General features: G+C 43.8%; 1 protein-coding gene across 14 annotated transcripts in view; it reads right to left on the reverse strand.

Moving 5' to 3' along the window:
* camk2d1 (calcium/calmodulin-dependent protein kinase (CaM kinase) II delta 1) overlaps nt 1-24784 on the reverse strand; it is a 119205-nt gene extending 94421 nt beyond the window's left edge. For 10 of the 14 annotated variants that reach the window (XM_023982216.3, XM_023982210.3, XM_023982218.3 and 7 more), the window contains exons 1-2: nt 24445-24783; nt 23416-23510 (exon numbers count right to left, since the gene is read on the reverse strand). In XM_023982216.3, coding sequence (XP_023837984.1) covers nt 23416-23510; nt 24445-24506 — 157 coding nt within the window. In that variant the 5' untranslated portion in view covers nt 24507-24783. Of the gene's footprint in view, nt 1-23415; nt 23511-24444 lie in introns of all 14 variants that reach the window. The other 4 variants (XM_070437910.1, XM_023982219.3, XM_023982217.3 and 1 more) reach the window with 2 other exon arrangements.
* Between the last annotated feature and the right edge of the window lie 323 nt (nt 24785-25107).

Here is a 25107-nt window from a genome sequence, read left to right on the forward strand (position 1 = left end):
CAGTGTGTGTGTCGCCTTGGTCGTTGGAGAGAAGTTCGTTTTGGTTGGAGTGAAGTTCTGTCTCGGTTGTGGATTGTTCAGAGTGTCATTCGTTAGAGAATGGATGTTTCGGCGGTTGTCTTTCTTCGCGTTCAATGATACCGAATTCCTAGCTGCAGACTAGAAGTCAATATCAAAGACTTGTTATGATTCGTATAAGAGTTTTAACCACGTGGGATGGTTAAAAGATTCAGCAGTCTGTTCTCAAACCTTTGTCCTCTCGTGATTGAGAGAAACATGGTCTGAATGGTCATTTCCTAAAGTTGGCTTTTATTCAGATAGCAGAGAGGGGTGGTCCCATGGTCTCTGACCCAACTGGCTCAGGGGCGGTCCTTGGATTTAGTTCAAATACAACCGGGAGTTGTATTTTCCTTCATTAAACAGTTMAAAATCATATTACACAATTATACAAACAGTATCATACTCACTCATTCATTTTATACAACAAACGGATGTTAACCTCATATCTGAGGTTATTATATAAACAGCGGTATGGTAATGTGGTCCCACAGTCTCACGTGATTTTCCCACGTGGTGACCAATGGACATGTTAATAGCTGGACTGTCCACCGATCATTCCTACTTGTGCAGGAATATGAAATATGTTCGTACCTCAAGTTCTGTGAGGTGGAAGAGAATTCCTTTGTCCTGAAAGTTTACCCTCTGTCTTAATACTGTTTGTGGTGGGGAGATTCTCAGGAATTTACGACATCTCTCTGTGATCACAGCATGGGTTGAAGGAGTGGAGGCAGGGAGAGGGGGATGGGGTTTGMTATACCCACGCAGGCAACGTCATGACATATCTGAGATGACTAATGCAAGATATGCAAACATCATTATTAAACTGGCATTAATAAAGTGACTAGTGATCCATTTGTTAGAGTGGCCAATGATTTCAAGTCTGTATGTAGGCAGCAGCCTCTCTGTGTTGGTGATGGCTGTTTAACAGTCTGATGGCCTTGAGATTGAAAAATAGCTTCTGTCTCTCAGTCCCAGCTTTGGTAGCGGGGTGAACAGGCAGTGGCTCGGGTGGTTGTTGATGAACTTTTTGGCCTTGCTGTGACATTGGGTGCTGTAGGTGTCCTGGAGGGCAGGTAGTTAGCCCYCGGTGATGCATTGTGCAGACTGCACCACCCTCTGGAGAGCCCTGCTGTTGTGGGTGGTGCAGTTACCGTACCAGGTGGTGATACAGCCCGACAGGATGCTCTCAATTGTGCATCTGTGGAAGTTTGTGAGGGTTTTATGGTGACAAGCCAAATTTCTTCAGCCTCCTGAGGTTGAAGAGGCGCTGTTGTGCCACCTTCACCACACTGTCTATGTGGGTGGACCATTTCAGTTTGTCTGTGATGTGTACCACGAGGAACTTGAATCTTTTCACCTTCTCCACTGCTGTCCCGTCGATGTGGATAGGGGCGTGCTCTCTCTGCTGTTTCCTGAAGTCCACGATCATCTCCTTTGTTTTGTTGACATTGAGTGAGAGGTTGTTTTCCTGACACCACACTCCGAGTGCCCTCACCTCCTCCCTATAGGCTGTCTCGTCGTTGTTGGTGATCAAGCTTACTACTGTTGTGTCGTCTGCTAACTTGATGATCGAGTTGGAGGCGTGCATGGCTACGCAGTCATGGGTGAACATGGAGTACAGGAGGGGGCTGAGCACACACCCTTGTGGGGCCCCAGTGTTGAGATGTTGTTTCCTACCTTCACCACCATGGGGCAGCCCGTCAGGAAGTCCAGGACCCAATTGCACAGGGCGGGGTTGAGACCCAGGGCCTCAAGCTTAATGATGAGCTTGGAGGGTACTATGGTGTTGAATGCTGAGCTGTRGTCAATKAACAGCATTCTTACATAGGTATTCCTCTTGCCCAGATGGGATAGGGCAGTTTGCAGTGTGATGGCAATTGCATCGTCCGTGGACCTGTTGGGGCGGTATGCAAATTGCAGTGGGCCTAGGGTGACAGGTAAGGTGGAGGTGATATGATCCTTGACTAGTCTCTCAAAGCACTTCATGATGACAGAAGTGATTGCTACGGGGAAATTGTCATTCAGTTCAGTTACCTTTGCCTTATTGGGTACAGGAACAATGGTGGCCATCTTGAAGCATGTGAGTACAGCAGACTGGGATAGAGAGAGATTGAAAATGTCCATAAACACACCAGTCAACTSGTCTTTGCATGCTCTGAGGACGCGGCTAAAAATGCCATCTGGGCCGGCAGCCTCGTGAGGGTTAACACGCATAAATGTCCTACTCACATCGGCCACAGAGGAGGAGGGGGGGGGGGCACAGTCCTTGGTAGCGGGCCGCGTCGGTGGCACTGTATTATCCTCAAAGCAGGCAAAGAAGGTGTTTAATTTTTGTGGAAGCAAGAACGGTGTCCGTTGCCGTGGCTGGTTTTCTTTTGTAGTCCGTAATTTCCTGTAGACCCTGCCACGTACGTCTCCTGTCTGAGCCGTTGAATTGCGACTCCACTTTGTGCCTATACCGACATGGAGTCATGGAGCAAAATGGAGTCGTGGTCAGATTTGCCAAACGGAGGGCGGGGGAGGGCCTTGTATGCATCACGGAAGTGTTCCAGAATTTGGCCAGCCCAGGTACTACAATCGATATGTTGATAGAATGTAGGTATCCTTTTTCAAATTTGCTTTGTTAAAATCCCTTGCTACAATAAATGCAGCCTCCAGATATGGTTTCCAGTTTTGCATAGAATCCAGTGGAGTTCCATGAGGTCCGTCGTGGTGTCGGCTTGGGGAGGATATACACCGCAGTGACAATAACTGACTAGAATTCTTTTGGGAGATAATTGATTGTGAGGAATTCTAGGTCCGGTGAACAGAAGGACTTGAGTTCCTGTATGTCGTTACAATTACACCATGAGTCGTTAATCACCAAACATACACCCCTACCTTTCTTCTTCCATGAGAGATGTTTATTCCTGTACCGACTCCTACAGCATGTCCCCAGAAAGCCATGTTTCCGTGAAAGAAAGTATGTTACAATCCCGGATGTCTCTCTGGAAAGCATCCCTATCCCTACCTCTTCTGTGGCGACGTTGTTTTGGGTCAGCCTCTGGAAACAGTTTGAATGCCTTCGGTGGTTCAAACAAAGGATCCGCTTCGGGAATGTCGTATTCCTGGTCGTAGTGTTGGTAAGTTGACGTCGCTCTGATATCCAATAGTTCTTCCCAGCTGTATGTAATAACAATGAAGATTTTCTGGGCTAACAATGTAAGAAATAAKACACAAAACAAAATACRCCATAGTTTCCTAAGGATTAGAAGCGAGGCGACCCTCTCTGTCAGCGCACTCTTGCTTGAGACACAGCAGGTTTAGTGGCCCGTAGTTTTGACTGGTGTTGGGACATGTGACAAACTTCTTCAAGATTAGGAGAATTTGTCACAAATTAAGCGGGAAACCGTCACCACAATCACCCCAGGATGAGAGTTCTTTCGAACAGGACAGTACCTGTGTGTTTGTTTCTCCATCCTGGTCCACGCAGTCTGCAGGCTAGGTCAAGGATAGCAGGGTTCGGTACACAAATTGGGTTCTCGGTAGGTCCAGGTCCAAACGCCAACAGGTAAGTCCAAACAGTCCAGCTCATACACGGTCAATCCAGCTCCTCCTTGCTCTCTTCCTGGTTTGTCTTGACCCCTTATCTGTGGGTCAGCCCCACCTTCTGAGCATTCCCATTGCTTCTGGGAATTTTAGTTTTGGCAGCCGGACATTTTGTGATCTGTAGTTCTGATYGGGTTGGCCATTTTAGTGAGAGGGCAGAGCCCAGTTTATTAGTTCTGCTACTAATAATTTGAAATCAAATATACTGTAGCAAAGGCCAGAGGGTCACAGTTGCTCCAAGCAATCCAGAGTATGTTTTCAAAGACTTGCTAATGAAAGTGACCACAAAATACATTCTACATCTAGTTTTCATAGGCAGGCACCAACTACGACATTGGGATTCCATTTTGGGAAACTCTAAAACATACTGGAAAGCACTGGCTGCGTTCTGTTCTTTTTTTWAATACTTTGTTTTTAATCGAGGAGCACAAAAGAAAGTGCAAATAAAGTAAAAGAACAACAAAAATGATYTGCCAGWTACAGTGCACATCATACCTTCATCATATTAGACATATCTTTGAATTAGACCATTTTCCAAGTACGAAACCCATTTCTCCCAGTATTCCTGACCTCTCTCCTCTTGTGTTCTTAAAGCTAAGGTCATAGGCTGTGTCCTGTACTGGAATTCTGTGTTGAATCGGTTCAGTTTATCTGCATGGCCTGAGGGTTTAGCTTGACCAGCTAGCTGCCATCTGTTCCTTGAGATCTCCCCAGTCTCACAGCCATCACACTAAAGACAAGAAGATAAAAAAGAAAAAGTTCCCCCAACGGAGAGCCAGCAAGTAAATGCGGGCTGGATGTAAAAAAGCATCAGAGGCCAAAAAAAGGGAGCGAAATAAAGAGGATAACCCCGTTTTTAGCATCAAGATGAACTGCATTCACATTTAATGAGTGTGGTTTGAAGTGATAAGCACATGGAAGCCAAACAGGCAAATGGCATATCAATATCAAAAGACACTGTAGGTTCACAGTGCCATCCGGCAACTCTAGAAAGCCGAGTCGGACACATTGTAAGAAACACTGATCTCCGCAGCAATCTGACTGAATTTGGCAGGACATTTGGGCTGAAATATGAACAAAAAGTTGAACAACCTAAAGCTAAAATACACAGAGCACATTCCAGCTGTGGTGTGTGTTTACACCATCTCTAAGGAGCTCAACCTGGGAATGTTAGAATTGCTGTCTGGATCTGTGATGTAGAAGTCTGAGTGCAGCATATTACTTAGAGTAGGCTTTGGAAGGTGATGATCAAGGTGGTGACCCAGTGGTCATGGCAACAGCAGATAGCAAAGGATAGTTCCAAAATGTGGTGTTGGCTAAGCTAACCATAGGTGGCAAACCATAGCCATGAGTAGTAAATCCACAAGTGTTCTATATTTACGCTATTAGTTTGTATATCTAGCTGTTTGAAGACACTAAGTATCTTTTCTTAGCAAGTTGTGACTAAAATAAATTGTTAGCCACTAATGCTAATCGCTAGTTAGCTAGCTAATAATTGTACCTAGTCAGAGYAAACGTAGTTCGCTAATACAGCCTGATACCAGTGATGGTGTAGGCCTAAATCAGCATGTTTGTAAAATAGTATCTTTTAAATCAGAGAGGAATAGGCAAAGCAGGAATGTATTAGATAAAACATTTAWTGTCGCCAAAGATTAGGGTGTCACTCCCCTGGGAAACACAGGCCAACACTTTGGTTCCTACCCTGTCACATTAACACCTCAATACAGATCCCATTAGTATTCCAATTCCTGATTCTATGAATGCCTCCCTGGCTTTTATCATTCCTTGTCATGTCAAGCCCTATTATAAGTGCCCACTATTACATTCTAACTATGGATTTAGACTAATTGTCATATTTCTATGATTCCAACAGTTCAACCAAGTGTTGATCTAAATCACAAGTCAAATTGCAATTGCAATAGTTGGTTAAAAATGAGGCCTATGTGGTAGTGTGGAAATGATCTCAAATGATAAACTTTTGGTTGAAGTTTGATTGAACGTAAAAAACAAATCAGAATGGAGAAAGCCCCATTGAAAAATCACTCCGAATGTATATGTTACCGCCCTAGGGTCATGCACAACAAAGCAAATTAAGAAATTAATATTCCAAAACATAAAATACTGTAAAAAAAATAAAAAATAAAAAAGTGAAAAATATTGTGATATGATATTTTGGCCATAATCTCCCAGCCACGGGTGTACTTAGTGGAGAGCCTATAAAAGTAAATGATTAGTGGGCCTGTACTACAAACAGTCACAGAACAGAGATGTGATGAGGACAGTGGTCCGACAGTACAGATGAGGACATTTACACTAGGGCAAGAAAAAGTAAAGACGTCTGGTATCTGTGATACGGCGAGCAAACAAACGGAGTAAAACACACCAAATGCTTTCTAGTACTAGTTCTTGTGAGAAACTATTGATGTGCCTTCCTTGATCTCCTACTCATGCTCTTTGTTCTTAGTGTGCTCAACATGAGACAACTAGTCTAGGTTACATTTAGAGAGCAATCCCTTTCCACCCACACTTCCTTTTTATCTCTCTATGCCTCCTCTCCCTCCTCCTTTCTACCTGTCCAAGGAGATATTGTACCCATACAAACATCCTTCCTCTCCTCCTTATCGCTATTGTGTCTGTGCTGACAGAACCACACTAGGCTCAGAGTTTTCCATTTAGTCACTTGACCCACTCGCTGTAGTGAGACAGTGGAAGGCGTATTAATATTAGATTGTGTCCGATGGAGATTGCACTCAGGCCCTCTCATCATGGTTTTTCATCTTTCTGTAAGTAAGCCTACCTGCATCCGCTCTCTGCCCATTTATCAACTCCATCATCTCTCTCCGTCTATACTATGCTACAGTTTCATCTGATCACTGACTAGGCCTTCCATTGGGGTCCACTTGAACCTCATTGAGACAGAGACAATTCCCAATAATAATGTCTCTCAGGGTTTTGMAAAGCAAGGGGGACTTTGTCATGGGATTCAGGTTATCCTCTCGATTGGACTCATCTTTGGGGGTCATGGTATTCKGTACTACCTTCGCTTACGGGAGGTATTCCAACAAGTTGTAATGATACGCAATCACTGAAAAGCATATGCTTTTACGTCCATGCTCCCTGTGAAGTGACTAGTTAARGGGCCGTGCTTGTCACCCACAGGGTTGTAGATTTTAATAATCCCTGATTTATTGATGAGCTCTCAGACACCTAGCTGGCTTAACCTCACCTAGAACGGTGTGAGAGCAACCTGCCATTACAGAAACCCTGACAGACGCAGCTCGTCTTGTTTTGATGACTGAACTTYACTTCTCTAGTCTCACACCCAGGCGAGAGACGGCGAGAGCGAGAGAGAACAAGCTGTCACTGTGATCATGCCTGCTCTCAGTTTCCCTGACACTCTGGCACTACATTGGCTGGGTCCACATAGCACTAGGTCACAAACTGTTCTGTTCTATAGCTTGTACAGCTTGTCTGGGCTCTAGGTGAGTGATGCATCATTAGAACCCCTTAATTAGCCCCAGTGTGAACAGTTAATCACCCAGGGAGAGCATGAGGGGGCCGGTCTACCACATAGGGGTCATTAGTGCTGGAACATTGCCTGAACGTTGTCTGAATTGTAAAAGTTTTGTATGAGGGAACAGAGGCTCGGCTCAAAGCTCTGGGAAGACAATGTGGCTGATGAACGGAATAGACATGGTACGAGGGACACAGGACGCTCTCTTATTCAACTAACGTAGCATAGTAACGTAGCATAAGAGGCGGGGACGGTGAGCACAGCTTTGAAGGCATTTATGTACAGTACGGGATCAGATGTAGGTTACACAAGCAACGCACGTGAGAGAACACACGTGCATCTAGCAGACGTTGCTACAGAAGCATGTGGTGCGGCAGCTCTTCAACGGTCTATGTACAGACAAGGATATTTAAAGTTGAAGCAGACGTCGGTTTCGTTTGACAGATACAAAGTCCCTGCTGAGTATTGCCATAAGCAGTGTCGTCATACTCAAGTCAGCTGATTATATGAATGTAAATAAATATATACTAGACACTCGACCAGTTCCAACTAATACAGTGCGTTCGAAAAGTACAGACCCCTTCACTTTTTGTTACGTTACCGAAATTGTTTTTGTTCATCAATCTACACACAATACCCCGTAATGACAAAGCAAAATCACTTCAGCATATTAATAAATACAAGTCACATTTACATAAGTATTCAAACCCTTTACTCAGTACTTTGTTGAAGCACGTTCGGCAGCGAATACCTTAAGACTCATTGGTTTTGGCGCTGCAAGCTTGGCACACCTGTATTTGGGGAGTTTCTCCCATTCTTCTCGGCAGAWGCTCTCAAKCTCGGTCAGRTTGGATGGGGAGCGTCGCTGCACAGCTATTTTCAGGTCTCTCCAGAGATGTTCGATCAGGTTCAAGACCGGGCTCTGGCTGAGGCACTCAAGGACATACAGAGACTTGTCCAGAAGCCACTCCTGCATTGTCTTGGCTGTGTGCTTCGGGTCATTTTCCTGTTGGAAGGTGAACCTTCGCCCTAGTCTGACATCCTGAGCGCTCTGGAACAGGTTTTTAATCAAGGATCTCTCTGTACTTTGCTCCGTTCATCTTTCCCTCGATCCTGACTAGTCTCTCAGTCCCYGCCACTGAAAAACATCCCCACAGCATGATGCTGCAACCACCATGCTTCACCGTAGGGATGGTGCCAGGTTTCTTCCAGACGTGATGCCTGGCATTCAAAAAAAATCTAAAAACCTGTTTTGTCTTTGTCATTATTGTGTTTAGATGGATTAAATAAAACATTTTCCTCATCAATTTTAGAATAAGGCTGTAAAGTAACAAAATGTGGAGGAAGGGAAGGGGTCGGAATATGGAATGCACTGTACACCTATAAGATAGATACAGTATCTATGACGCATTTCCTGTTCAGCAAGGGGGGGGATCTTACGCCATGACGATGAGCCCTCCGCACATATATTGCTGTCGAAATTAAAAAGTGTGGCCTCGTCAAGGACAAACCCAGTGCTGCTGGGGAGAACACCAAACACCTCAGCAGAGAAGACTGGAATAACAATCCATTGAATATGTGAATACAGATGAGGGTAGTGCTTTCTAAGATGGCGGCAGGATGAAGGAGAACGGATATGTTCCGCTTGTATTAAGGACTGTGTTTGACAGTCTCGGCTTAGAACATAAACTAGAATAATCCACCTAACACCTGTAAGACCGGCTGGCAAGCTGTGTGGAAGAATAACAGAGGGAATGCATGACAGAGGATGACTGGTGTCGAAAAGGGATAATCTCGACACAGTCATATTCCATCGATAAACAATATTTAGAGTCTCATTACTGTTCTTCCTGCACACAGAACACAGTTACACATAACCCATCTTCCAGGAGCACTAAGAAGAACAAAAAACACCAAGGGTCAGAGGTCAATGAAAAATAATGATCCCCAGAAAGTTTCCATTTCATTAGTCCTGTTTCTCAGAGAGCAAGAGAGAAACAGTGAGAGAAACAATGGCCTTTTCCCCAATTAGATTTGCTCAACTCCTGCATGCTCTTTTGCCTCCTTTTGAAAAAGATAAATCGAGGAGAGACAGCGAAGAGAGGGAACATAGACAAAAATGCGTTAGCAGGGGTGGATCTCAAAATAAATMTTTAGTTGTGCAATACATTTKAGAGAAAAACGTGCTGCTTATCGTTTTAAACATGTGCAAGGTTTTCTTCTCTGACAAAACAAAAGCTGATTTAAAGAGGGTGTGGSAGATTTCAAAAGTCTTCGGCGAAGGACTCTGATAGGATACACATAACTATCCTCGATGAAAGATGGATATCGAGGAGGGGAGGACACTCTTCCGTTCGCCTACTAAGAAATTGACATCTCCTCGACCACTTATCGGTTTCCGGGTCACCGAGGAGAGAGGACCGAGGAGAGAGGGTGGAGAACGGACTTCTGACAAAAATGAGAAAAGGCCATAGACGCTTAACCCCAGAAGGCCCGGTGAATGGTGCCATCGTTCATTAAGAGTGTGAGATCACCTTTGGGCACTTGTGGCGCGTCCCTTCCGTCCCTTTCTCCCAGACAAAAAGGGCTCGTAATTAAGGGAGCCCCCCCCCCCCCCCGGAGTTCCCTGGCCTACTTTGCTAAATAAGGATTTAGACTGAAGCCCAAGGGGAAAGATCACATTTATCCCTCCATAGGTGGAAATAGAAGGAGAAGAAAAAAAATACAGATCGATCAGGGATGACAGACTTGGCGGCACCTTAGGCTTACGTAGATAGGATCTGGGTTACGGTTCAATGTGATGCACAGTGTGTGCACACGCACACGCGTGTGTGGTTACGCAGAAAATGCAAACCAACATCACACGGTACGAGTAGAGTCCATTTTTCCCCCCACTCAATGTCTTTGTTCTTTTGCATTCAATCACGCACTGATAACCCTTCTACCCCCAAACCCCCAGTGGGGGAAAAAAACAATTACCGTTTTTGTGAATCAACTTTTATTTCAGCTGTTTTTGTGGATTCTCTCTCTGTATATTATTGGAGGAGTGCTCGTGCCAGACAGGCTGTGGTGTAGTGGCACGGTGATGGAGCTAGCTAGCGTTCCTGAGGGAGCGTACGTCAGGTCTGAAAATAGACAGAGCACACACACACACACACACACACACACACACAAATGTGACGCAAACAGGGCTGTTTCAGTCAACTGGAAAATGAGCTTGGAAACAGGCGAAGGGAAGGAGAGGGAAAATAACAAACGTGGATCACAGAACAGAAACGAGAGAAAGATATAACAACAAAATCCCTCGCTCGCTCTGACACCTGATCGGCCTGTTTGTCAGTGTTTTTGTATTAGCAGTGATGGGATAGAGGATATCTGAGACTGATCTGTCTGGGGCTTGAAAACAAGTGCTTGTGGATTCAGTGGCACATTATCCACAAATATCCATCACTGTTTTAAATCACAATGAGACACTGGTAACCAACTGATATTGATGACGGCCCCCTCGTCTGAGCTTTAGATTCAAGTGACCAACAGCTCGTCCATCTGGTGACAAACCATGCGTTTCATGGATTTATCATCTAAATGACAAAAAGAGTCATTCAAAAAGGTATGCCACAAACAAAATGAATGTCACAAAATGTCTGGATATCAAGGACAGGAGAGAAAGCACAGGAGACAGTGTTTGAAACCCATCCTTCACGCCAATGATATGCCAAACCCAGGGACGACACCAAACCCAGGGACGACACCAAACCCAGGGACGACACCAAACCCAGGGACGACACCAAACCCAGGGACGACACCAAACCCAGGGACGACACCAAACCCAGGGACGACACCAAACCCAGGGACGACACCAAACCCAGGGACGACACCAAACCCAGGGACGACACCAGATTCCATCTCTGCAATTTCATTTGATTTGTTTAATGAATTTCCGTCGACACGGTGGCTAATAACATGTTCTGATGCACATGTGGCCCAGGCGTGGTGCGCTCCTCTGCACTGTGCTTGTCTCATCATGCAGTTCTGATCTCTCCCGGTCTCTTCCCTGATCCATCTCACCCACGACTGTTCCCGTCACGGCTGGGTAGAACTAGAGCGACAGTAACAAGAACCCGGAACATATAGCAATTGTTTGTTGCAYGTGACCCGATTCAGGCTGGAAATAAAAAGGCATATAAATACATTTCATTAATTGACATTCATTGAACATTATGCAGCCAAATATGAAATAGCTTTGCCAAGGCTCTTGAGTATTTTGTTCATTCTGATAGTTCATCAACTGACATCATCCCTCTCTCCCTACTTCCTGCTCTTACTCCCCCTTTGTTGTCTAATGAGATATTTTTTGCCTGCCTGTGCAGGCCTGCAACACAGGGGGGGGGGGGCCCAGGGGTGCGCACAGACACACAGGAAGTGTTCTCCTGACACCATGCCAAATGTTGCAGCTTTTCTTTTGTTCCTCTGTTCTAGAAAGGCTCTGGGAATGTACTAGCTCAGCACAMTATCCAAGATGTCCTATCAGATATACTGATTAGGTTATGTAACACAGTGGACTTCAGACACACACTCTCTTGAATGGAATATGAGGGTTAAATGGACTGAGGACTTTGCTCTTACACAAATCCATTCAGATTTACAAAGAATGAATAAACAAAAATAACCTGGAGATAAAACTCCATCTGCTCTTCCACTGGTGACACGAACACCGTTTATGACTCAACCCACCCCTGGCCGTGAAAGAAAACGAGACAGATATACAGCCATGGAACAGAGTGAAGAAGAAAAGAAAATCCCTCACACCTTGGGGAACCTCACAGCACAGCTAGTGCCCCATTACACCGTCATAGAAATGAGGTCCATTCACTAACTGAACATGGTGTGAAATTATAAAGCTGAGAAAGGGTGGTCAAATCGTCCATGGTAAAGTTAGGGCTCTGAGGAGGATGTGTCCGTCTTTGGGATGATCGAATCGTCTGTATTCATGCTGGTGTGAAGAGGGTATTCCCAGACGACAAGGTCTGCCATATTGGTCAGGCCGGGATCGAAGGATGAGCCAAGGCACAGTCCAGTGTGATTTTGATTTCTGGTGGGCGCTGTGTGTGCGCGCATTAGCATTGATGAAATTTTTTAATTTGGCCTTCCTGCTATTAGCCCATACAAACGCATTGAATAACAGATAGTCCCCCAAACATCAAAAGGACGTTTGTCCTGAAGTGTCCGTCCTATAATCAGAGATAAGATCCGGATACCATTCTTTGTATTCTTATTCTATTTAACCCCTTACTTTTGGCACTAAACTGTCTCCAAAAATACATTAGTTCCATTCATTTTTTTAAAGTGGTGCACTGTGAGAGTCCTGTGAGGCATGTGGGCGTGCTCGKGAGAGTCATCCTTCCATAGAGGGGGTCATAATAGTTTTGTAGCCCAAACCGTTTGGACGCTACMAACGATTTTGTGAGAAGACTGATTTCCGKGAYGTCTCAAACACCGCTCCAGCTCTGTCACCTTGCTGAAGTGCATCGTCGGTGGATGTGGTAGATTAAGACGCATTCAAAGCAACAACAAAAAGAAAAAAGATCTCTAGCTTTAACTAACAGATTTTTATGGGAATGTTTTTATTGTGCTAATTAGATGCTGTGGGGCCACGGAAATAGACTTTAGGAGGTTAACCCTCTACGGTCAGGTTGGGTAATCAACCCATGTCGGAGGGTGAGTCTACACCCCTCTCATTGGCAGAGAATGAGCCTGACARAGCCTAGTAGGACAGGCWCAAGTCAAGACTGATTTTMCTGCTTATAACATGTAGAAAAATATACCCTATCTGAGATGATGGCGACTGTCTGTGCTAAATCTGCTTCTAAATGACCCCAGGGTGATTTGAGTGGCCAGAGATTGCATGTTTGGAGATTGATTATGTAGGCTTGTGTCATAGGCCAAGTTTACTGAAGGATGTATTTAAAACAACAAAGAATCAGTTTTATTTCTTGCCTAATTCCGTTTTGTTTTTCCAGGTTTCAGGATTTTCCCAGTTTCAGGTTCAATCCAAACATTTTTTTTTTTATAGAAAAACAAAATTGGATGTTTAGTCCACAACAATGCTTGGGAAAAATCTAAGAAATTTAGATTTTGGTGTAGTTACCCTTTAATTCAAGTGCACACCTAGCAAGAGGCTATGGTTTAGCAGTGTTTTTGTAGCGCACGTGATGATAGAGTTGCTAAACAAATACCCTGGATTGATGCAAATAATCATGATCCTTCTACCGGGTTACGCTACTTTGTAGTTAACATTTAATTGAGGTTTTTGGGAAAGCCTTTCCATCTACCAGAAGACTGCTTACATTAGCATCATTGCTAACCGCTACAGAAGGTGGTAGCCGCAAACACTTATTTTTTATTTCACCTTTATTTAACCAGGTAGGCCAGTTGAGAACAAGTTTAGATTTACAACTGCGACCTGGCCAGGATAAAGCAAAGCAGTGCGACACAAACAAAAGTTACACATGGGATAAACAAACGTACAGTCAATAACACAACAGAAAAATATTTATACAGTGTGTGCAAATGTAGTAAGATTAGGGAGGTAAGGCAATAAATAGGCCATAGTGGCAAAATAATTACAATTTAGCATTAACACTGGAGTGATAGATGTGCAAGTAGAGATACTGGGGTGCAAAAGAGCAAAAAAATAAACAACAATATGGGGATGAGGTAGTTGGGTGGGCTATTTACAGATGGGCTGTGTACAGGTGCAATGATCTGTGAGCTGCTCTGACAGCTGATGCTTAAAGTTAGTGAGGGAGATAAGTCTCCAGCTTCAGTGATTTTTGAAATTAGTTCCAGTCATTGGCAGCAGAGAACTGAAAGGAAATGTGGCCACATAGACATTCTCGTTTCCTGATTCTCTTAAATTGCAGGAAATACGAATCAATCACTGATGAATTCTGTTCATGTCTTATAATAAATGTGGGCAAATTAATACATTCTCAATACATTTCATTGATTCCCTACAAAGTTCAATACATGTTTTTATACTGTTGAATTATGGTTTTAATGTCTGGATTCCGTGATTCCATCCACATTCTCTACATCGCAGATTTTTAATAGGGCCCGACATCAGCTCCAGGCTAGTACTTGGACTAACGGAACAAAGAGGGAAAACATGCTTTCTCGTGAGTCTCATTGTGTCCATGGGAATGCCAAGATTGGAAAAATGTCTGTATTTTCCAGGAGCCAGAAGCAGCGTGGTTGTTGTGCACAATTGCCAGTGGMTTTTCCACAGCCCTGGGCTGGCGGGGGTGTCAGCTGATCGTTTCCTCTGTTACCGACTGCTGAGCTGCTGTTTTCCCACAAACATCATAAAATATTAGCTGGCTTGATGTCTGACCACTGGCCSATATTTTCCAATGTAGGCCCGAACGGTCAACCAAACATGCTTGCCGTTGTGGATGAGTAGATTTTGACCTACACGTATGTTTTCATTGCTAGCTTAGACATAACCAAGAGAGGAATGTAAGCAACAACTTTATATAAAGACAGAGTTGGCTCCAAAAACGGACACTTCCTCATCTTACCAGGAGGAAAGCAGTACAAAAACATATACATGCAAAATATGAACCAATTTAGAGAAGGGGGTAATCACCAAATGAGAGATATGAAGAGAGTATAGAAAGCATGACCATGCATTGACAGAAGCGTGTGAGGAAAAATAGGTTTGTACATTTAACACCTCCACATGGCCAGCCAAAAAAAAGTGTGTGGTTTAGTAGGGAGGCACTATACCCTATGGAGTTTCACTATCGCACCGAGCCTCTGAATTTACACGACCCACTTCGGGAATCCCCAGTGCAAGGACAAGTAACCTTGAATGTCAGTACTGTACTGTAAATCACTCCCTCAAACATAAAGCAAGATCGCTGTTGTTAAAACAGTGGGCTGCTCGTGGTGGATACAGAAAAAGGGACAAATAACGAAATAAGCATATCACACACGCACAAGAAAGCAGTTCACTAGTTACTAACAGAAAAGTATATGATAACGGACAGACTGATTTGATAACACATGAGCTAACTCAATCAACACAGTGCAGGGCAGTGAACCAAGACCAATCGACTGCGTACACATTTCTCCCTGCTTTCAGTGGAGTCTGATAACACCACACCATGTAAGGATATTGACAGGTTGCCCCTATGTGTCACACTACAGCAGTGTTTCCCAACTCTGGTCCTCCAGTACCCACAACAGCACACATTTCTGTTGTAGCCCGGGCCAACATACTGCATTTCAACTTGTCAAGGTCTTGATGATTAGTTGACAAGTGGAATCAGGTGTGCTTGTCCAGAGCCACAACAAAAATATGTACTGTTGGGGGTACTGGAGGACTGGATTTGCGAAACACTGCTCTATAGTAGCGATGAGGGGGGGGGGAAATGGATACAGTTATATACACATACACAGTGCCTTCGGAAAGTATTCAGACCCCTTGACTTTTTCCACATTTTGTTACGTTACAGCCTTACTCTAAAATGGATTAAAAAAAAATATGAATCTGATACACGCAGAAAACTGTTGAGTGTGAAAAACCCAGCAGCGTTGCAGTTCTTGACACAAACCGGCGCGCCTGGCACCTACTACCATACCTGCATCTTTTGTCTTGCTCTTTCACCCTTTGAAATGGCACACATACACAATCCATGTCCCAATTATCACAAGGCTTAAAATAATATTCTTTAACCCGTCTCCTCCCTTTCATCTACAAAGATTGAAGTGGATTTAACAAGTGACATCAATACAGGATCATAGCTTTTACCTGGATTCAACTGGTCTGTCTGTCATGGAAAGAGCAGGTGTTATTCATGTTTTGTACACTCAGTGCATAGTGAGCAATATGTTTGGAACATCAAATTGCAATACATATAGAATCGTGGGAATCMCAATACATATCGTATCGACACCTAAGTATTATGATAATATCATATCGTCTGGTCCCTGGCAATTCCCAGCCCTACTCTACAGTACTGCCCATTATTAGTACCCTACTCAATGCCATTAGGCAGGGTAAGATTTCTAAATGCTGGTGCTAGATTTACAGCTTAAATATTAGTGGCTTGTTTTATCACCACATAAACCTGTGAGGTAAGATCCCCAGCCTGTTAAGTATGTTACTCCAGCCATTGTATCTGGCATAGACACAGAGCCGGGGTTTCCCTCTTCTAAGGTGGCCGTCCGTTCAGAAATGGGGAGACATGATCTCTCCTGCTCTCAGGTAAGGGCAGCCACAGCTCAGTGGAGCCACTCAGTCAAGCCAATCCTAGCCTGGGATCAATCATGGAAAAACACTCAATAAACGTCTCCTCAACCCTCCCTGTGCCTCCCTCTATTCATCACCTCAGCAATCTAATCGTCGCCTTAGCTAGCACAAACAAAAGGGGATTGTGTAAGAAAAAGGCTACCGTTTCCTCATTCCAGCTCTGTTATTTCCTTCCCCTACTGTTCTCCCGCACTCATTTTATTAATGTTCTGTTCTAGACATGTTGTCTAGCGCCTGTCTGTGATACAATTACATTCCTGTCTCTTAGTCCTATTCATCCCTCACTCCATCCCTTTCTTCCCTCCTTTCCTCGTCTCTAGCCCTCCATCGCCCGAGCAGACTGTTCTAAAGTGTATGTGCAGCAAGGAAACCCCCGGTTCCCCATGAGACATCACGTGTGTGTCTTAGTGTGTCTGTCAGCAGCCCATTAAGGCTTGTGGAGGGAAATCAGACAAGCATAATGGCATACAGACAGCGGGAGCCACGCACCCAGAAACTCCCACAGAGAGAAGGATGGAGAGAATAAAAGAGTGGGAAAAAAAGGCCAGAGAGCTGCTTGCTAGACAGGCGGTCCAACGTATGGCATACAGACAGCAGGAGCCACGACCCACAAGCTCCCTCAGAGAGAAGGATGGAGAGAATAACAGAAAAAAAGGCCAGCGAGCTGCTTCCTAGACAGGCGGTCTAATGTACGGGGGACATGCTATCGTAGCACCAGGATATAGACACACAAAAGGTCATAAAGAATGCATGTCTATGTCTACCATGTGTAGTTTCGCTTCAAACACGGGCCCATTCCCATTGTGACTGGGGTTGTGACACAATAGGCTACACTGTGAATCATGTACTGCTAATCAGAAATCAAAGCAGGTTAACCGATGTTGTTATGACTTGCATACTCACAAGCAAGGTTTTTATGCCTCGCCAAAAGGGGTACTAAGGGTATGAAAATGAAACAAGAACTGTAAAGACAGACGTTGACAACCAGTCACAAAAGACGCCTGACCACATCCAACTACTGAAATGAGTCATGTTCATACAGTTATGAATGTACACTGTACCCTCAAAAGATAAGGGAGAAAGAGCACATTGGGGGGCGTTGGTTTACAGGTCAATTGGTTAAGCCCAAAAATGAAGAAGAGTCTTGAAGAATTCTCCTGTCATTGACTGAGGTCAGAGGGGTATTGTAATTCTGACAGGCTGACAGAGCTTTGAGACAAGTGACCAACAAACCTTAACCACATACCGCATTCTTCTGGGCATGGCTAGAAGGGATACAGCTCATGTCAAACTCCTGCGAGAGTTTGAAACTTTTCTGCCGAAGTTGGGACTTTGGAGAGTGTTCAGAATCATTACATTTTGATCAAATGAATTGTTACATTTTTCCCCCACAAAAATGTAGACGTTAAATGCTGTAGTTGGGCTCCAGAGTGGCGCAGCGATCTAACAGGCTGACTACACCGCTCGCGTCGCATGTGTGAGTGTGGCAAAATAAATGTTGAAATCTATGTTATTCAAGTATTGCACCCACACTGCTCGCGCGAGCCAAGAAGCGTCTGCGTTGCCAAGGGCTAAAATAGAAGTCAGTTCTATTTCTGACGCAGATCGCACTGCAAGTCCTGCCTCTCCCATCTCCTCATTGGTTTATAGAAGCAGGCACCCACGTGCCATCTCCTCATTGGCTAAACCCATGTGGGTGACTGAAAGACGAACGAGGTCAGTGGCGGTAATGGACCTAATTTATGAAAGTTGCCAATCGCAATATAAAGTTAAGAGAAGAAAAAGCCTGAAAGGAGGAGAGATGACTAGATACGATTCAGTTGACCGTTTTATGTGTGGATTAATTGTCGGAGTAGAGGATCTTGTGCATTTCAGTTAAAATAACAACTCAATGTTTATATCCCATGACAAATTTTCTAGCAACAGCAAGCTAGCTAAATAGGACAAATTAGCTTGCAAGTGCAAGCTAGCTAGCTAAATTGCCATAAATGTGTAATGCTCTTCAGAGTTTGTTTTGATATTTCAACCTGCGTGTCATGATCGCATTTGGTGTGGGGGGGACAGAATAAATGTATGCACGATGGCGCACACGCGCAGCCGGTTTGGGCTCCGTGTAAGGCACTGCATCTCAGTGCTTGAGGCGTCACTACAGACACCCTGGTTAGAATCCAGGCTGTATCACAACTGGCCGTGATTGGGAGTCCCATAGGGCGACGCTCAATTGGCCCAGAGTCTTCCGGGTTTGGCCGGTGTAGGCCTTCATTGTAAAAAATAATTTGTTCTTAACTGACTTGCCTAGTTAAATAAAGGTTAAATAAAAAAAACATTTGCGGTGGAAACAACTATAACAAATGTGCTTTAGCAGTCCCCCTGATGGCTACACTATCTACTTCCCTCGCCGTACTGTGGGACAGCGGTGCTCGGCAAGCGGGAGTACCAATAAGTAATTTCTCGTGTAAATTGCTATCGTCAGGGACAGCCGTCTCATTAGGCAAGATTAGGCCGCCACCTGYGGTGGCACTTGAATTTGGGGCGGCATTTTGACAATTGGCTGCCACACTCCGGCGCACCCGATTGGCTACTACACCACCGGCTCATAGCGTTGCTGCAGTTCCCGCCCCCACCCCATTCCCGCTTCTCCCGAAGTTCACTCCCACTATCCTTGGTAGCTATGGTGATGTGTGTGCTTATATGGGATTATCCAATTGTGAAACATTAATAAAAATGTATCTGCCAAATAAATTGTATTTTTTTTGTGATATAGAATATTAGTGATTAAGGCAGTAGCCTAACCTAGCCTGTTAACATTAGCTAGCTACTACTAGTGGATATTATTTTTGCTARAAGTAATCTATAGAGATTTGAAACAATTCTAAAACTATCAGGAAGCAAATATTTTTTTTAAACAATGAGAAAAGAGGCACAATCTCTAAACCAAAGAAATTCGCTGGTGAAATGTATCAGCGTGCAGCAAACAAATGACAAGCCTACGAGGACAGGCCATTCATTTGCCGAGAACAACGAGTCCCCGTTCGTTGATTCTAGCAGCTAAGTTCGGAYCGGGTGAGTCCGAACCATGCACATCCAACGATGATGACAGCTCTCTGGCTGGACAAGAACAGGTGGTCGCACCAGGCCTCGCCACACCATGCCTCGCCACACCTCCAAACAATGCCGGCGAAGACCCTACTATCTTGGACCCAGACTCGTTGCTCCCCAACCCCGATGACAGTGGTGGTGCTGCTGCTAAATCCGACTCCCAGACAAAAAACAAAAGATCCCTGTGAGTGGCCAAAATATATGAATGGATCTTTACGGGATATGTTAGCGCAGGCTGGGGCACATCAGGATAAGGAGGGGAAATGGCCTAAACATAGAATTACATAGATAATTGGAGCTTATTTCTTCATCCTCCAAAAAATAAGTGGTAATCCTACCTGTTTGACAGACAATTATCCTATCCATAGATGTCGGTATAGCCAAATACTCCAACATTGTCGCATGCACTGATTAAATACCTTGGTGTCTGGGAAGGGCTTGACCTGTGTTTGACCTAAACCAGGGCTCGAATTTAGTGAGGGTATCACATTTCCCTTTTGCCCTTTTCTTTAACAAAGGATATACATTGTTTGCTTTATATTTTGAAATAAATACATAAAACATATCCAGATTATATCAAGCGTTCTATAACAATGCTTAACTCGGTGATGCCTTATGGTAGAAACAAGCTCTGAAATGGCCGCAAAAGACGTGACTGATGCATATGGGGATATCGATTTTGCTAAACTGCAGCCTATAATATTAGAGATTTTGTTTTTTTAAATGGTTTGCTATTCTGTCCCTATCAATTGATGTTTTCTCTTTCTGAAAATAGAAGATGTTTGTTTAAACCCAGGCAGCTTTTAGGGAAGCACTACTGTTGTTGGGTTATACAACGGACGAGTAGCCAGCAGTTGAAGCTTACAGTTTTCTGCATCAGTAAAGCCTCTGTCTAGGTGGAAAGGCAACGTTTGAAAGTGCCATGCTTAGATTCATGAGAATGTCTAAGATGTAATTATTTTTGTCTCGCCTAGGGCGGCAGAACGTCCAGGGCCAGCCCTGGCTATCATACTCTAGATAAATACGTTTTGGGAGGAAAAAAAGTGGACCATGTTCGCTACCACCTGAGGGCAGTAATAGCTAKGCATGTCACTGTGACATCTAGATGGTGACCAATATTACAAGTTCTATTTCCTCTCGCCCATTGAAATAATTTATTTTAAAAAATGTTTTAATTAGTGTCAGCTAGCCAGCATAACTAGCTGTTCAAAGTCAGAGTTCATAGCGAGACTGTGATGTCACTGACATAAGCTGTATCCCTTCTAGCCAAGACACATTCTTCTTGGTGACATTAGCTTAGCTGGTATTTACCAGAGTTGTGGACTCGAGTCACATGACTTTGACTCAAGTCTGACTTGAGTCACAAATTTGATGACTTGAAGCTGACGACTTGAAATTATTTGGCCAGGTTTTGTAACATTTTGTCACAAATTGTGGCACAGAGTCTCCATRYATGACTCTCCACKCAGCCAGAGACAGTAGTCACAGCGTCGCCCTAGCAAAACAAACGTGCAACAGATTGGCTAGTGAAATGCACACTATAGGCCCTCTGATTGGACAAGCAAAGTCAATCACAGGTCGGGTGAGCTAGGGAACAGATTGCTGTGCAGTTATACTATCGGAGGTCAGCGCACAACATCTAATTGTAATGAGAGAAAATTGCCTGCTACAAAATGCTTTGGTGATCAATAATATTAACCGCAGATAGAACAATGAGCCACATATTTCACCGGATGTGTAAACGTGAAGCATCTCATTGGCATTTCCACTTGGTATCAAATATGGTGATGAGAGGACGCCCAGGGCCCGGCAGTGGGAGAAGATGGAGCGATATGGATTTTGGCCTACATTCTGATCATTTTCTCATCGATGAAACATTTGGATCGCCCTACAGTTTTCAGTTTCCAAAACAAGAAATTCTGTAACAAGAGGCAGACTCCGTTTTTAATGATTATTATTTTTCAAACTTTACACTATGCCAAAGTTTCTAAAACTTCAGTTGTTTAGAAGAAGTGCAAGGACGAATTGAGTTATTGGACACGTGCACTTCATACAGTAGGCGTTCTCTAATGGAAATATGCAAATAAATGCTAGAATGTGCCAATAGTATCTTACTAGCTCGCGCTTGTTCTGCCCACTATGATTCATTGGAAACAACAGGCTCTGATCTATCTTGGGTTAGTTATAAAGATCTTTGTATTAMTTGCAAGCTCACCAGCAATGGGGCATCAAGCAACAAGTACTACAATAGGCCTACTGGTCATTTGGTATGTCAAAATTGCTTGAAATTGATGATTTACTTATGAAGCTTATTTGGAATTTGTTGTTAAAATTCAATTATTACTGTGGCRAAGACACACCACAGGCACGTGTCTCCACTTGCGCTCTCCAAACTCTATTGTTGAAATGTTTGCTCTTGCTTTCACACGTTTAAATGCATATTTGGTCAATCTATATCCCATCTAATCCTACAATAGTTRCTAGTGTTTCATCATTCCATCCCGTACCGTTTGTTGCAACACAGATATTTCTGTTTCATACCTTTAAAATGGACCATATCTTACCCTCTGGGCGCRATGAACRTTCGCAAGACTCAAGTTCTGTTCATTGAATTYAATGTATGTTTCCTTTGTTCATATTTCCCGGGTTATGTCAGAGTTCCACGTGTCCTATGTTTCTCATTCTGGTTGTGCGTAATAGGGGCGCGCGCCACGCTTTGGGGTYAGTACGTTGAATAAGAGARAATGATTGTTCCATGTGTGAACGGTGATGAAATAGCATTAATAATCATTAAGTCTGATTAAGATSAATGTAACAATGGCTGTGGAAATTGCCTTTAAAAAAAAAAMATTGTAGAACYAGTYTATTGGTTGTAATTGCCAATTGGTTAGTTGTATGGTCCTGCGAGTGGCCAATTGCTTATATGTACCCGTTTGTACTCCTGTTAGAAAGGTCTGATTTGGTTTCTCAAGGGGAGGCTGTGCAGTCTTGCTCTCTACCTGTGTTTAGATAGGACAGGTTAAGCCTGCCTGATACAGAGGCTATTTCTTTTGGCTGTTGCCCGTGTATATTTGGAAAATSTACTTGTATATKTTKTATGATATGGCGCTTTCACCATTGGATCACCAWGACCTGTAAATAAATCTAGACGTCAGCCTGCCTTTCCTACTGCTGATTTCATGCCCTTACGACTGCTGCAAAGTCCCTATTTTACAAATTGCATGATCAAAATGTGTTGTAGACAAAATAATTTAAAGCTGTGTCTGGTAGCCAAAATAAATAGACACAGATTTGTAGTTGACGAAGTCTTAGCATGTATAGATTTTTTTTTTATACTTGACTTTAAAAAAAAACTAGTGAGTCGACTTGCTTTTATAATGCACGACTTGGACTTGACTCGAGACTTGACCCGTTCTACTTGGGACTCAGACCTTGTGACTCAAATGAGTGCAACTTGGTCCCATCTCTGGTATTTACTGAGAATTATGTGGCAACAATGGGTGCTTCTCTGGAACCGCATACCACAGGGCTTCCTAAACTCGGTCCTCGGGACTCCAAGGGGTGTACGTTTTGGTTTTTGCCCTAGCACTACATAATTGATTCAACTAATCAAGCTTTGATAATTTGAATCAGTGTAAAAAACAAAATGGCCACCCCTTGGGGTCCCGAGGACAACGTTTTTGGGAAACGCTTGCATACCACATTTGTACCCATGTCATTTGAAGATAAATACCAGGCAAAAGCCACGTCTCACTGAAAACGTTTGACATAACAGGGAGTTGTTGGGATATTTAGTGGTTTTCAACAGAAACCGCAAAGACATGGTAAAGGCACCTACCCCGAGCAGATAGCTTCTTTGTGTTGATGATTTTGGCAGCAAACTCCTGTCCGCTGGAGATCCTCATGCATCTTTTCACTATGGAGAAAGCTCCCCTTTAGGAAACATAAAAACAGATGAGTACTCAAACAATGACTTGACTTTAAAATGGTCGTTTATTGAGACATCAAAAGGCAGTGATGACAAATCAAAACATTTGTTTCTATCGTTTTTAAACAGGTGAGACAGGAAAGGTGCCCCGTGGATGCCTAGGCAACTAGTCAAATTTGAGAGGTATTGCATATAGAACAGCACATGTAATGCCAAAGAAAGCGAAATAGACTACACGCACTGGAGCCTCGCACCACTTCTTGACACATCGCTAAAAATAGCACTGAAGACAGAGAAAGTGCAAGTGACAATTGTCCCCACCCCCGCAAAGGCGCCCTGTGCTGGTACAGTAGGGCAGTCTACAGTCAGTAATGCCAAGGGCATCTTCTCAGTCACACAGGGATAGAAGGCTGTTACCAATTTAAAACGGTGACCCTTGGACCTACAATGCACCATCATTAATATCAATGTGTTGASAATAACTGCAAGAACAGCATAATGACACGTGGGCATTGGGCAATAATAATAAAGAGCGGATCAATAGGTAACTTTCATTTAGCTGAGAGCTGAGGATGGCATTGCTTCTGAAGAAAGGTTTTTCAATCAACTTGGAGACGCTACCCTTTATAAAAGWCAGCGCACCACTTGGGAATTTCAACGCCCTTACTACAATGGTTACTCCACTAAAAGGGCGGGGACTTGTCAAGAGCTAGTGAAATACTACGTAAACATTAAACCGAATTAAAAATATAAAAACAAACGCTTTTAGAGAGGACAGATTTAGGCTCATTATTTAAAGACAACATGTGAATACAGTAAGCGCGGTTTCTGTGCGCCGCGCAGGTAACAGGTCATCTTTAAGAACCACTCGTTTAGAGCGTCAGTACTTTAAACATAACGCAATCGAGATGGCTTAAAATAAAACATTGTAATACTTACTTTCCCAGCTCTTCGTAGAGATTATACTCGTCGGTAAATCTGGTACAGGGTGTCGAAGCCATGGCAAAGGATAGGGAAGACTGTCTCTAGTAGGTTGGGACTGTAAACCTCAAAAGCTACTCTCGAGTTTCTCTGCTGTGTTTCAAATTGACAATATTCTAGCGCAAACGATAAACCAAATTCAYAAAATAAGCTTTAAAATGCAAATACATTTACTCTTCCAGCTCCGTTTCCCGAATCCAAGAATCGTTATTGGCACGGGAGTTTAGGGGTTGTCAGGGACGTCGAGACCTGCTGTTCTCTGTGCCTGCCTACTGACACTTCACTTAGAAAAAGTCTCGCACCCTATCAAGCTCTTCCTGGTTGTGTGAMCACTGTACAACGCCTCCCCCTAGCTGTAACCACGAACCCCCACGGAGGGTACAGAGGCCAATAGACACTACATGACCAAAGGTATGTGGACACCTGCCCGTCAAACATCTCATTCCAAAACCATGGGCATTGATRTGGAGTTGGTCCCCCCCTTTGCTGCTTTAACAGCAGTCTTTCCACTAGATGTTGGAACATTGCTGTGTGGAGTTGCTTCCATTCAGCCACAAGAGCATTAGTGAGGTCGGGCACTGATGTTGGGAAGTCTTTCCACTAGATGTTGGAACATTGCTG

Source organism: Salvelinus sp. IW2-2015, linkage group LG37, assembly GCF_002910315.2.
Source record: "Salvelinus sp. IW2-2015 linkage group LG37, ASM291031v2, whole genome shotgun sequence".
In the NCBI taxonomy this organism is placed as follows: Eukaryota; Metazoa; Chordata; class Actinopteri; order Salmoniformes; family Salmonidae; genus Salvelinus; species Salvelinus sp. IW2-2015.